This window comes from Stegostoma tigrinum, chromosome 15 (genome assembly GCF_030684315.1).
Source record: "Stegostoma tigrinum isolate sSteTig4 chromosome 15, sSteTig4.hap1, whole genome shotgun sequence".
NCBI lineage: Eukaryota > Metazoa > Chordata > Chondrichthyes > Orectolobiformes > Stegostomatidae > Stegostoma > Stegostoma tigrinum.
In genome coordinates this window covers 38,163,067-38,176,078 of record NC_081368.1, presented here as the reverse complement: position 1 = coordinate 38,176,078, position 13,012 = coordinate 38,163,067, and the positions used below count along the sequence as shown (strand labels likewise).

Here is a 13,012-nt window from a genome sequence, read left to right as displayed (position 1 = left end):
GATGAGTTTTGATACGTTCATGGCTTTCTTGACAATTTCATAGGATATTGAAGAGCTGCCAACATTGCTGTGGATGTGGAGTAACAAGTAGGCCAGCCTAATCAAAAATCATGTTTTACTAGTGCTTCATTTCATACAGTATGTTGTGACTGAACAATGGTTGCTGTAAAGCCAAAAAAAACTGCTTTGGTTATACTTGATGTAAATTAACCACGTGAAATATTGTTTCATTTTTGTAGAAAATAATAAGTTTTTAAGTCTCATGGCTCGGATCCCATTTGTGCAGGTTTTACTATTGGTCGCGTATTGCATACACTGGAGGTGCTTGACAGCCACAGTTTTGAAAAATCAGATTTTAATAACTCGTTGGATTCGTTGTATAACAGGATATTTGGATCAGGGCAGAATAAAGATGGCCATGAGGTGAGTTTCATGAATTTTCTAAAAGTATCTGATGCGTTGTTGCATTTAGGAAACATTGTAACCTGGTTTTTAAATGATTTTCTTTTGAAGATGGTATTTCCTTTTTCGGATTGAAATTCATCATCATTTCCAGCTGTCATTCTCATCCCAGGTGACCATTTTTCATGCATGGAATTAGATACGAATTATTGGACCTTGAGGGGATCAGTGATTGTAAGCATGTTTTGACAGGTGTCAGTGGATAGTGGAAAGCTGGCTAATTTGTTTACCCTTACCTAGAAGAGATTCAAAATGGAATCGTTTTAAAAAATTAACAATTAACACGTCAAATGCACCACATATTGAAGTCTTATTGTTCATTTTTGTCACTGTGGCGGTTTCACTAGTTATCAATGAACAGTTTCGTTTAAAACTGAGAAAAGTGGGATGAGGTAAGTTACTTCAGCACACAGTACCCAATGATTTCTCTCTTTGCTGTAACCATCTTGTATTTCTGTGATTTATTCACAAAAAATTGAAGACAAAGCAACTGTAGAAGCTTGTTGTTCTATTAATATCAGATTAAATACTCACCTTCTTCATGGTGATCTAGATTTGAATTTAGCCCAGAATTTGCTGAAATGAAAGTCTCACGTACTGCTTCATGTCATAACAACTCGCCTGAAATTAATTTTGGTGTTCCATATGAAGTTCTAAATGGGCATGGACCAGCAGGACAAACAATCCTCTTCTGAGTAATGGGTTTATACCTGCTGTATTCATTTAAAAAAAATCAGATGCTGACACATTTGTCAATTTACTTTATCTCTTAGATTTCCAGTGTTTGTGATATCTTCAAATTCTTCTACTACTCTAATATATTGGCCTTCATTCAGAAAAAAGATAGCGAAATTGCCAACACAATTGTATGTGGTACAAGAGAACAGTAGAAGTGTGTTTTCACATTCTGGCCTCTGATTATTGAGGCAGAGTAAACCTTACTTTGTATCAACTCAGTCATAACTAACCTGTGAATATTTTAACGTTGATGCTAGTTGCTCAAAATAGAAAATATTTAGGCATTCATTTTGAAGAGGATGGAAATTTACAGTTGACGTAAATGTTTATGGTTTGATACTTTCAATGCATTTTTAGTTTGCTTTGAAAAATCTTTAGGCCCTGTTTTATTGCACTATTCAAATGCAATTCTATTTGAGATCAGATATCTTTCTGTGGTGATGTGATCACTAAATATTGTTCCATTTCCAAAAAAAAGTGATGATCTTGAGATGTCTTTTGACAATGCTCACTGCTGTGTTGAAAGTTGATGTTGACATAATACTGAACCTGTGGCTCTTCTTTCACAAATCACTGCCGAGCTCATTTGTCTTGATTTGTGGATGTTGTGTTTGTTATTGTTTACTAGCTATTTGACTTGTATTACCTGGTACTTCTAATTAAGCTGTGTATCATTCTCTTTATGGACTTGAGAGGAATTCTGATCACAAGATTGAATTGGAATGTTGATTCCTCCTTTTTGAAGGTACACATACTTGCCAAGTTTCTTGGTATGCAGTGTCATGATTAGCAGACCATATTAACCAATGGAGAGTGCTTCTGTATTTTACTTATACCTAATCCATTATGTACATATACATTTGGAGCCAGTGTATTTGTCGACCACCATGCATCCCACTGCTGCCCAGACAGGTCCTTATATTTCAGCTGTGATTTTGGATTGAACTTTGAAATTTATGATGATGTGGTATGACACAGCGTAATCTTATGCATTTACTCATGGAATCATCAAACAAAGTTTTCTAGCATTATTTTAAATTTTAAAATTATTTGCACATTTCAGACAATGTGGCCTTGTACATGTGCTGTGGCTTCTAATTCATTAAATTCATATTTGTGATTTTACAACTTTTTTTTGTTTTTCAAGTTGGTGAAGAGAAATCAGATCATACTTCGAGGCATTTTGTGCTTCCAGGCAATTAGTTGTCCAGTTTACACTGAATTTATTCTTTTTCCCCTGTCCAGATGTTACCAGATGATGATGCAGTTATGACGTTGCTGTGTGAATGGGCAGTGAGCTACAAGCGTTCAGGCAGGCACCGAGCCATGGTGGTGGCAAAGTTGCTGGAGAAGAGGCAAGCTGAAATTGAAGCTGAGGTAGGATACTTTCAGTTACTGAGGCAAGTAGATCAAATTTCAGTCATGGGATGTTTAAGGGTTAGGATTGTTAAATCTCAAGATAAAGGTTGGCTGTGGAATAGAGCAAGAAAATACTTGTAGTAGAAATAGTTAATTGGATCCCAGTAGGATAAGAATGGATTTGGGCCACATGTGCAACACAGTAACTGAACGATGAACTGCTTTGAAAGGACAAGATAGGCCAATTTAATGCTAACCTCCCCAGGTGACGAAAGAGATGGAGTTAAAAATGAACAAGAAATTGTGTGCTTAATACTATTGTCAGAAGGATAATACAACTGAAAACAGACTGGATATAAAAGTTTTAGAGGAGAAGTAATAAAGCAAATAAGAAAAATCAAATATGAAAATAGATGGGCAGCAATCATGAGAGGGATCCTAAAGTCTCATTGTCATAGAAATAGTGAAAGTGGTAAAGACAGGATGGGGACCAATGAAGGATCAATAATAGATTTATGCATGTAAACTGTAAATGAATACATTGCATCCCTCTTTACCAAGAAAGACGATGTGCAGGTCACAGTGGAAGAGGAGGTAATTTGAACGTTGAAGGGTTTAAAATTGATGAGGTTTTTGATAGACTATATGGGCTTAAATCTGGTAAGGCACCACCAAATGTGATGCATTTAAGGGAAGTGAATGTGGAAATTGAAGAGGCAGTAGCTGAAATTTTAGTCTCCCCCAGTCCCAGGGTGATGCCAGAGATCTGGAAAATGGCAAATATCACACTTTTATTCAGAGAAGGACATAATTATACAGGTTACTCAATTTAACCTCCATGATGGAGAATCTTCTGGAAACCCTAATTTGAGATAAAATTAATGCTTTGGTGAATGCAGGCCAATTATGGACAGCTAACCTAGCTGGAACAGAGGTAACAGAAGGTTGAGTACAGTAATGTTGCTGATGTGGTAGAACATCCAAAAGGACTTTCGAAAGGCATTTAATACAGTCCCACAAAATTGACTTGTGAGCATTGTTGTAACTGAATCAAAAAGGGAGCAATGTGGGTATGAAATGGGTTGAGTAGAAATTCATGGATATTTTTGTTTGAGAGAAATAGTTGCACTGGAGTTATTTAGAAACTGTTGTTTGTGCCCTTTATCCCCTTGAACCTTATTAATGACTTAGACCTTGGTATAATTTCAAAATTGGCACATGATGCGATGCTTGAATAGCTGTGAAGAAAAGGATATTGTAGAACTTCAAAAAGGACACATAGGTTGTTGGAATGGCCAGAAAAGTGGCAGATGAAACTTAATGTTGATTATTGTAGTGATATATCTTGACAGAGATCACAGAGGACATATTAAGTAAATTGCCAAGGGAGTGTAAGAGCAGTGAAACTAGTTGTATGTTTGAATGTATTTTACATATTTGCATGTTTATGTGTAGATATTTGATATAATTGTAAATTTAGATATTATAAATATTTTATTTATACATGTTGGCTATACAAGTATGTATAAATCATTGAAGGTGGCAGGGCTGGTTGAGAGAATTGAGAAGAAAGAATAGGCTGTACAGGGCTTTGTTAATAATGGGCGTAGTGTACAAAAGCAAGAAGGCTATACTAAGCTTGTATCGAACACTGCCTTAGCCTCAACTGGAGCATTACACTCATTTCAAGATGCTAAACTTTGCAAAGTATGAGAAGAATAGAACAGTGCAGAGAAGATTCAAGCAAATGATTGGGACAAGGAAGTTCAGTAATGTGGATAATTTGTAGACATTTTGATTATTTTCCATGGAGGTAGTGTTAGGTTCATTTTCGGAGACCCTCACAGACTTGCTGCAGTAACAAGACACTGACCTGCTTAGAAACACACCAAATCCTTTATAATAAAGCAAGTACAAGCTGTGGAGAATCACTGTACTCAACCCAGCACAGAGTGCAGAGTCTCATAAGCAATTCTCCCCGAGCAGCAGACAATCCCCGCTTTTTATACCTTATCAAGTGCATACTACATAAAGCAATTTTACATCTCACAATGGTAAGATACATGAAACAATTACTACAACAGACAAAGACATGATGCAAAACAATTATTGCATCAAAAACATAGAGACAGCAGGATATAGTATTGATCGTTCGCGAAGTGACTGCTAATGACAGAAGGCGATTCCAAGTTGCCAAAGTGACAGAATGCAATTTCAAGCTGCTGAAGTGTCTGGCTTGACCAAAAGTCAGTGCCCTGACCCCTTTGTCAGAAACAGAAGTTACATGCTTCATAAGTCTCACACCTTTACAAATGCTCCTCACTTACCTTTATTTGAGACAGTTTCCACTACCCCTGTGCAGGAAGATAAAGATTTGCACAGTTTAACTCTAATTCTATTCAGGTAGGAAGCTTAAGGCAGTGACTGCATACCTCTGTGTAGGAAAATAAGGAGTTACAAAGTTTTACGCCTAATTTCTAGTTGGGCAGGAAGTTTTAAGGCAGTGCCTGCATACCTATGTGTAGGTAGATAAAGGACATTGATTTCTATATTTCTATAAATTAAATGGGATGCTATCCCAATAACATCCCAGTAGGAGCGTTGATAGGAAGAATGTTAGCTGTTTACAAGATTGAGTGATCTGTACAGAGTAGATTAGTACAATCTTCCCAGTGGTGGATGGATTGGGATAAGAGGCCCCAAGTTTAAGATAATTGGCAAAAGGCATCAATGGAGACATGAGGAAAAAAGAACTTTTACGTAGCAATTGGTTTGGATCTGGAATATGTTGCTTCAATATATGGTAGCAGGATCAATTGAAGGGAATTGCATTGTTATCTGGAAACAAAGAATGTGCAGGGATACGGGTAAAAGACTGGAAATGTCTGGAGGTAACTTGCTCCTTTTGGAGAATCGGGATCGATATGATGGGCTTAATGGCCTCTTCTGTGTTGTAACTGTTCTGTAATTAGTTTCAAAATGCTTTAAAGCTTCTCAAGGATTTATTGGTTCTTAATATATTTAGAATTTTCTGTTTCTTTCTTAATCTGAGATTAAGTTCCAAACTTCAGTTGAATAATTAACCAACATCATTTTCAAGTTCTTTTGAAGGGAAGGTGAAGTTCCACTCATTCTCAAAAATCTTGAGAGAAAGCAAAATGTGTGCTGTCTGAAAACCAAAACTTGGTGTCATCAAGTGATGGCATAATGAAAATGTACTGTGAATTAACATCCGTGTGATTTTTACTTTGCTTTACACTAAGTTTTGTAAATCAAGTAATTTTATCTCCTGTTGTATTCTTTACTTTAGAGATGTGGTGAATCTGAAGTGGTAGATGAGAAGGGGTCTGTCTCATCTGGTTCTCTTACCAGTGCCAGCATTCCTGTTTTCCAAGATGTATTACTTCAGTTCCTGGATACCCAAGCTCCAATGCTGAGTAAGTGTATTGCAGGAAATTTTACAGTGATGCAGTGCTGTGTCAGACCAACAAAATTTGCTCTGGGAAATCCGGAATCTATAATTTTCATCACAGTGAGATCACATGCTGTAATTTGGTTTGCATTCTGGTGGGATTTATTTCCCCTAGCTTACTTGCGTAGGTGGCATCGAAATGCTGGCAACTGTTTTCTACAATGGTGGCTGTAAGGAGCCAGAATGAATAAACTGAAGTTCATGCTCAGCAGTCAAACTTTGATCTCACATGCAACTGTGTGTGCTTGGACATTTGACTGAAGGTTCGACCTAAGCAAGTGACAAGGTTAAACCATTAGATGCTGCACATGATTATCATTGGACCCAATTGCTTTACCTTTCTATTCAAATTTTCTGGAGTACAGGTGCACCAGGAAGCAGCAATGTCTGATCAAAATAGTAAGATCTTCACTCAGTGGATCAGGCAGACTGGGATTACTGCAGTGATCTATTACTGGATATCTTGTTGTAGAACAAGATTATGCATCTTTAGCATTGAATTTGTGCAATTGATTTGAATATATCTTGAATTCATACTAAAGTTTTTAATACATTTTTTATAAGTTCTGTTAAAACAAGCAACTATCCTATTGGATGATGCAATAGCATCTGAAAATGTTATCTCAAATTACATGCTCTAACATTAACTGTAACTCTTAAACTCAGACTTTTGTCTCTATGTAAATTCTGTAAGAATAATGGAATTACAGAAGTGGCATATTAACAAGAGATTGAGGAATACTTTCATTGCTGATCTAGTGCAATGTGAGAATTTGTGAACACAAGGATTAGTAAATGGTCTGTTGGGTCATCTGAGACTGTTCAACCTTTTGTACAGATGCCAACAGAATCAATCGTGTCTGACACAAGGTATTGTGTTAATTCATGTGCTCAATGAAGCTCAGATTGGCTAATTATTCTTTTTAAAAGAAAATTTGCTGATAATAATGCCTCTGCCATGATATTTTTCCCTCTGGGCAGTTTAGGATTTAAATGCCATATCATGATCTGTGATATGGAGGTGCTCATGTTGTACTGGCATGGACAAGGTCAGAAATCATATGACACCAGGTTATAGTCCCACAGGATTATTTGAGAACACAAGCTTTCAGATCCTTACTGCTTCAGGTGTGATTGAGAGGGGTATCAGACGACGAATTTATAAGTATAAGATCAAAGGGCCACACCATTCTTAAGGATATACTAAACAAACCCAAGATGTTGTTAAATCTTCAGCTAGAAGGTTTTAATTGATTAATATGCATATGTATATCCCAAATTCCTTTTGAGCCCCTGTCCTGTGAGGACTAAAGGTTTCATCAGTGTAAAGAAGAGATAATGTTTTAGGTCAGACAATGCATGTTAGATGTGCATGCAGTTTATAGACAGTCACTCAATGTGGCGTTTTATAAGCTCCTACTCTAGAGATAAAACCGGTCTGATGCCAAACCAAACCACAAACCGATTCTAATCAAGGCCTCACACCTAACATTCATTGTCTGACCAAAACTGTCACCCTGGAATTCGGGGATTTACATGTACATATTAATCAATTAAAACCTTCTAACTGAAGATTTCTTGGGATTGTGCACTCCATTCCCATCAATGGTGTGACCCTATGAACCTTTATTTATAAATTCTGTGTCTGATACTACCTCTCTCACTAACACCTGAAGAAGGAGTAAGATTCTGAAAACTTGTGTTTTCAGATAAACCTGTTGGACTGTAATCTGGTGTTGTGTGATTTCTGACCATATCATGATCTGACCTCTGACTTATGTAACTGTTTATCCCATAAACATTTGGTGATTTTTGTAGTTCAGTGTTTTGAAGTAAAATGAGAAAAAAAATGCTCAGCCGTGGAATTAACAAAGTTCATGTTTCAAGTCACCCCTTTTATTTGTATTAACTTGTAAATTACTGACATTGCTGGCAACATCTATTTGATATTGACACAATGCTATCATAACTGATGGTATTGTGTGACTACCAAAGAGATAACCTAAATTCAAGAAACGAGGATGTAAATCTAGTCTGGGTACAGATGAAAATTTGTAAAGGCAATAAGTCATTTGTGAGACTAGTGTAAAGGCCATCTAACTAACCCACATGGTAAGGTGGAGTACAGAATGGGAGCTTGACAGAAAGGCATGGAATAATCATGAGTTTTAATCTGTATACTGGTGGGAAAAAACACATGGTAGAAGATAGTCAAGTTGACTTTATGGAATATTTTTGAGAAAGTATCTTAGAACAATGTGTTCTGAATCCAACCAGAGAGAGAGCTATACTGGAACAAGAACCTCTTAATAAGTTGTAATTCATTAATAATCTCACAGAGGCACCTCTAATTCGTAATGATCATAATATGATTGAATTTTATGTTCAGTTTGAAGGAGAGGTGAGCCTAAGACTGATGTACTTGTCCTTACTTAAATTTAATATGAGAACATGAAAATGGACTAGCTAATATGAACTGGCAAATTTTAAATTTCAGGAAAGATCAATAGATGTTGCAGTGATGGATATTTAAGGAGATATTTCAGAATACACAAAAAATATACTTTTCAGCAGAGACAGAAATTCTAAGGGGGGGAAACTACCATCTGTGGTTAACTTAAAAAGTAAACAGTATTTTTGGATCAAGGAAAAAGCATATGATCCTGTAAAGACGGGCCCATTTGAAAGTTGGATGACATGTAAAGAACAGAAACAATGACTAAAAGATCAATAAGGAGGGAAAAATTCAGTAAAATAAGAAGCTGGCTTGAAATACAAAATCAGGAAGAATTTCTGTACATAATTTAAAAATTAAAGCATTAACTGAGTGCTGGTCCTAGCAAAAGAAAGTCAGGAGAATTGATGATGGGAAATAATGATATGGCAGATGAAATCTCCATCAATCTTCATTTTGATACAAGTAACACCTCACTAAATCAGGAATTGAAAGAGAGGAATTACAATCACCAGCAAAGTTGTGGCTTGATAAATGCTTGAGTCCTCTCATCTTAACAGAAGTCAGAAGTAAGATAGTTGATGCATTTTGTCTAAAATTCCATGGATTAGACAATAGTGAATGTAATTCCTCCATTCAGTAAAGGGAGAAAAGTCAGAACAGGCTAAAAGGCCAAATGGCCTATGACTCCTTACTTGTATGTTTGTTGTTATCAGTATGTGACTGGTCATAGTGGATTTTCCCCTTCTATGTATGTTTGGTTAAAAAAAAATCCTGTAACCTGTTGATATTCACCATGTCATTGCAGCTAGACTCCACTTGCAATGAGCAACATGTAGTCAGGATCCCTTGTTGGCACATTTCTCTTTCAATCACTTTGGACATAAACTTGCATTTACGTTCTGTAGGACAGTGAAAACTTTGGAGCAAGAACCTCTGCGTAACGGTCATCTAACATGTTTAATATAAACACAATGTTCAATTCCATTCGCAGTTCCTCAGATCAGTTTTGCTCACATCAAGCACGACCATATAAGCATTTAGACTTGACCTGACAAGTGGCAAGCAATATTTACCCCACAGAGTGCTGCCTCCAATACAAGATGATCTAATCTAGTTGCCTGACTTAAGTATTTAATAGCATCATCATTGCTGAATCCTGTAACGTCAATGTCTTAAGTTGTTGTGAAGCAGAAACCTAAATGGACCAGCCACACAAATATCTATAGTAGTTTCTAAGCAGGTCAGAGACTAGGAATTCCATAATGACCAATTTGCCACTGAACTCCCCTAGGCCTGTCTGCCACCAGTAAGGCACAACTCAAGAATGTGACTTTAAAAACTCTCCACACACCTGAATACGTTCAGCTTCAAAAACACTCAAGGATCTCAACATCTAGGAAAATGTAACCCACTCATTTGTCACTCTGTTCACTACTTTAAATATTTATCCTCTCTGTCACCAGCACTTTTGTGGCTGCAGTGTGTAATATCTGCCAGATGCACTGTGGCAATTTGTCAAACTGCTCAGAAAGTAAGGAAGCATGGGATTCAGGGAAATTTGGCTGTCTGTATACAAAACTGGTTGTCCAATAGAAGACAGAGAGGGTGGTAGTAGATGGAAAGTATTCTGCCTGGAGCTTGGTGACCAGTGGGGTTCCGCAGCAATCTGTTCTGGGATCTCCGCTGCTTGTGATCTTTATAAAAGACCTGGATGAGGAAGTGGAAGGGTTGGTTAGTTAGTTTGCTGATGACACAAAGGTTGGTGGAGTTGTGGATAGTGTGGAGGAGTGTTGTAGGTTGCAACTGGTCATTGACAGGATGCAGAGCTGGGCAAAGAAGTGGCAGATGGAATTCAGCCCAGAAAATTGTGAAATAATTCATTTTGGAAGGTCGAATTTGGAAGCAGAATATAGGATTAATGGCAGGATTCTCGGCAGTGTGGAGGAACAGAGAGATCTTTGGGGTCCATGTCCATAGATCCCTCAAAGTTGCTACCCAAGTTGAGTGGGTTGTAAAGAAGGCGTATGGTGTGGTGGCTTTCATGGCAGCGGAATTGAGATAAAGAACCGCGAGGTTATGCTGCAACTTTAGAAAACCTTGGTGAGACCACACCTGGAGTATTGTGTTCCGTTCAGGTTGCCTCATTATAGGAAAGATGTGGAGGCTTTAGAGGGGGTGCAGAAGAGATTTACCAGGATGCTGCCTGGACTGGAGGGAAGGTCTTGTAAGGAAAGGTTGAGGGAGCTAGGGCTTTTTTCATTGGAGTGAAGAAGGATGAGAGGTGACTTGATCAAAGTTAAAATTCCCTACCAATGTAACCTTGTTATTTTTACAGCCATCTGTGATATCCCTATATATTTGCTTCTTAATTTCCCACTGACGTTTGGAGGACCTAAAGTACAATCCCTTCAAAGTAATCATGCCCTTCTTATTTCTCAGTTACACCCATTTAGCTTCACTGGGCGATTCGCCAAGAATATCGTCTCTAAGTATTACAGTGATGTTTTCCCTAATTAACAATGCCACGTTCCCCCCACCCACCTCTTCTTTTGCCCCCTTTTCTATCCTCCGTATGGCATGTGTATCCTCGAACATTGATCTGCCAGTCCTGTCAGTCCCTCGGGTATGTTTCTGTATTGGCTATAATATCCTAGCCCCATGTCCCCATCCATGCCCTGAGTTTATTTGCCTTGCCTCTCAGGCCTCTTGCATTGGCAATAAGAGAATTTATTTCATAGGTTTGATGTTTGTGACATTTCATGCTAGACACACCTTAGTCATCTCCGAATCAATATTTTTAAACGAAGTCCTGGGCTTATTTAATGAAGGACAGTTCTTGTTGAATGTTGGAATTATGACATGGGACAGAAGCCGTTTGGCTGGAGTTGTGTTCCCACAACAAACTACTCAGTAACCAGGTCCTTTCGTATATCACCTTATCTGATTCCCTTGTAAATAATCTTGTTTTTAACCAGCACAAGCCCTTGATATGAAGCATCCTATGGCCTAAGACCCCTTTGGTCATATGCTTGCATTTTCATTTTCCCTTTAGTTCATTGTTATGATCCTTGCTGGTGTTCTTATTGGACAAGTCAGATTCTAGACAGAAACCTAGCTTGGTAGATCATATTTTGATTCATTTTGGTTTTAGTATTTGGTCTCTTGCTGAAACATAAGCACGCATTGCTACAGCTTATTGCTTGAAGAATAAAACTGAAGTTTATTACAAAAAGAATTGAAGATGATATGGAATAAGCCAAACTATCTATTTATAAATACACATTTGAGCATTCAAAGATTTTTAAGCACACAGTAGAATCCCATGAATCGCAAATTATAAGGTAGAAGACCAACCAGCTTTGGTACGGTAACTCAAAACCAACCCCGGGATAGTTTCTGAAACTCTAGTTGTACAGTACTCTCTCAAGAATCCCTGTATGCAGTACCTCTGTAGACATGGGTTGCTTGTGATTTCAACTTTAAGACTATAACTGCAAATGATTGTTTCTTCCTGACTCAACTTTATACCTGAGCTTTATTGTACTCGGCTGTAAGTAACCTTTCAGGGTTTTATGCCAACACTCCTGGTCTAGGACTAACACTAACTTTTTAATCCAAGGCAGTCTAGTTTATTACAACCTTCCTTTCATTTGTCACATATATTCCAAGGATTTCATCGGACTACCCAAAACTTAAAGTAAAATTGAACCAGAAGGTTTCCTCTTTAAGCAATGGGTGTTTCCCTTCAACTTGAAAAAAGCAAGTTCCATAAGTTTCTATCAAACGTTGAACCTCCATTGTTTGACAACTGAGCATGGTAAATAACCTATGGGAAACAAAAAAAAGTCCATTAACAGTGTGCACAAACACATTCAATCTGAAGCTATACTCTCAAAGTTTTCTTTTAAAAAGTAATCACTGTTGTTATGGAAATATTTACAAGTAATTACTTAATTCAGACACACAGACAACCCACAGGTTACTGAAAAACCAGCAACCTAATCTGGCAGGGAGTCTCCTCTGTGCAGTGTTAGTACTTGGAAGCTGTATATAATCCATAGAAGGTCATTTGTACATCAGTCACTAGAATACAGATTAACATTTCATTTGTTGTCCTTAACTATCCCTTTAATTGCCTTCTAGCTGATCCTGGTAGTGAAAGTGAAAAGGCTGAATTTGCCAACTTGGTACTCCTGTTCTGTGAGCTGATCCGCCATGATGTTTTCTCTCACAATGTCTACATGTGCACGCTGATATCCAGAGGAGATTTATCCTCCGAGCAAAATGTGCCCAGACCACGATCGCCTGTTGATGATGCAGCAGAAGAACAGGACCGGAAGGAACATGAAGGAAATATCAGTGTAAAGCTGGAGGTATGGAGAAAATCTGGGACAGTGCTGTGGTAGATGTTTTGAAATATAATTTCCTCTGTCCTCTAATTTCAGCAATTCTTTCAGGCACAGTCTTAGGTGCTGGACATGGCGTCATGTAAGTGATGTTGTCTGTTTAGCGAGAAAATCTGG

The 13,012-nt window shown here is 37.7% G+C and overlaps 1 protein-coding gene across 2 annotated transcripts in view; it reads left to right on the top strand.

Annotated features, from left to right (window-relative positions):
• Window positions 1-13,012, top strand: part of med12 (mediator complex subunit 12) — a 173,691-nt gene that overhangs the window by 43,589 nt on the left and 117,090 nt on the right. For both annotated transcript variants that reach the window (XM_048544257.2, XM_048544255.2), the window contains exons 10-13: window positions 287-423; window positions 2,446-2,577; window positions 5,870-5,996; window positions 12,633-12,862. In XM_048544257.2, the coding sequence (XP_048400214.1) occupies window positions 287-423; window positions 2,446-2,577; window positions 5,870-5,996; window positions 12,633-12,862 (626 nt within the window). The remainder of the gene's footprint in view (window positions 1-286; window positions 424-2,445; window positions 2,578-5,869; window positions 5,997-12,632; window positions 12,863-13,012) is intronic.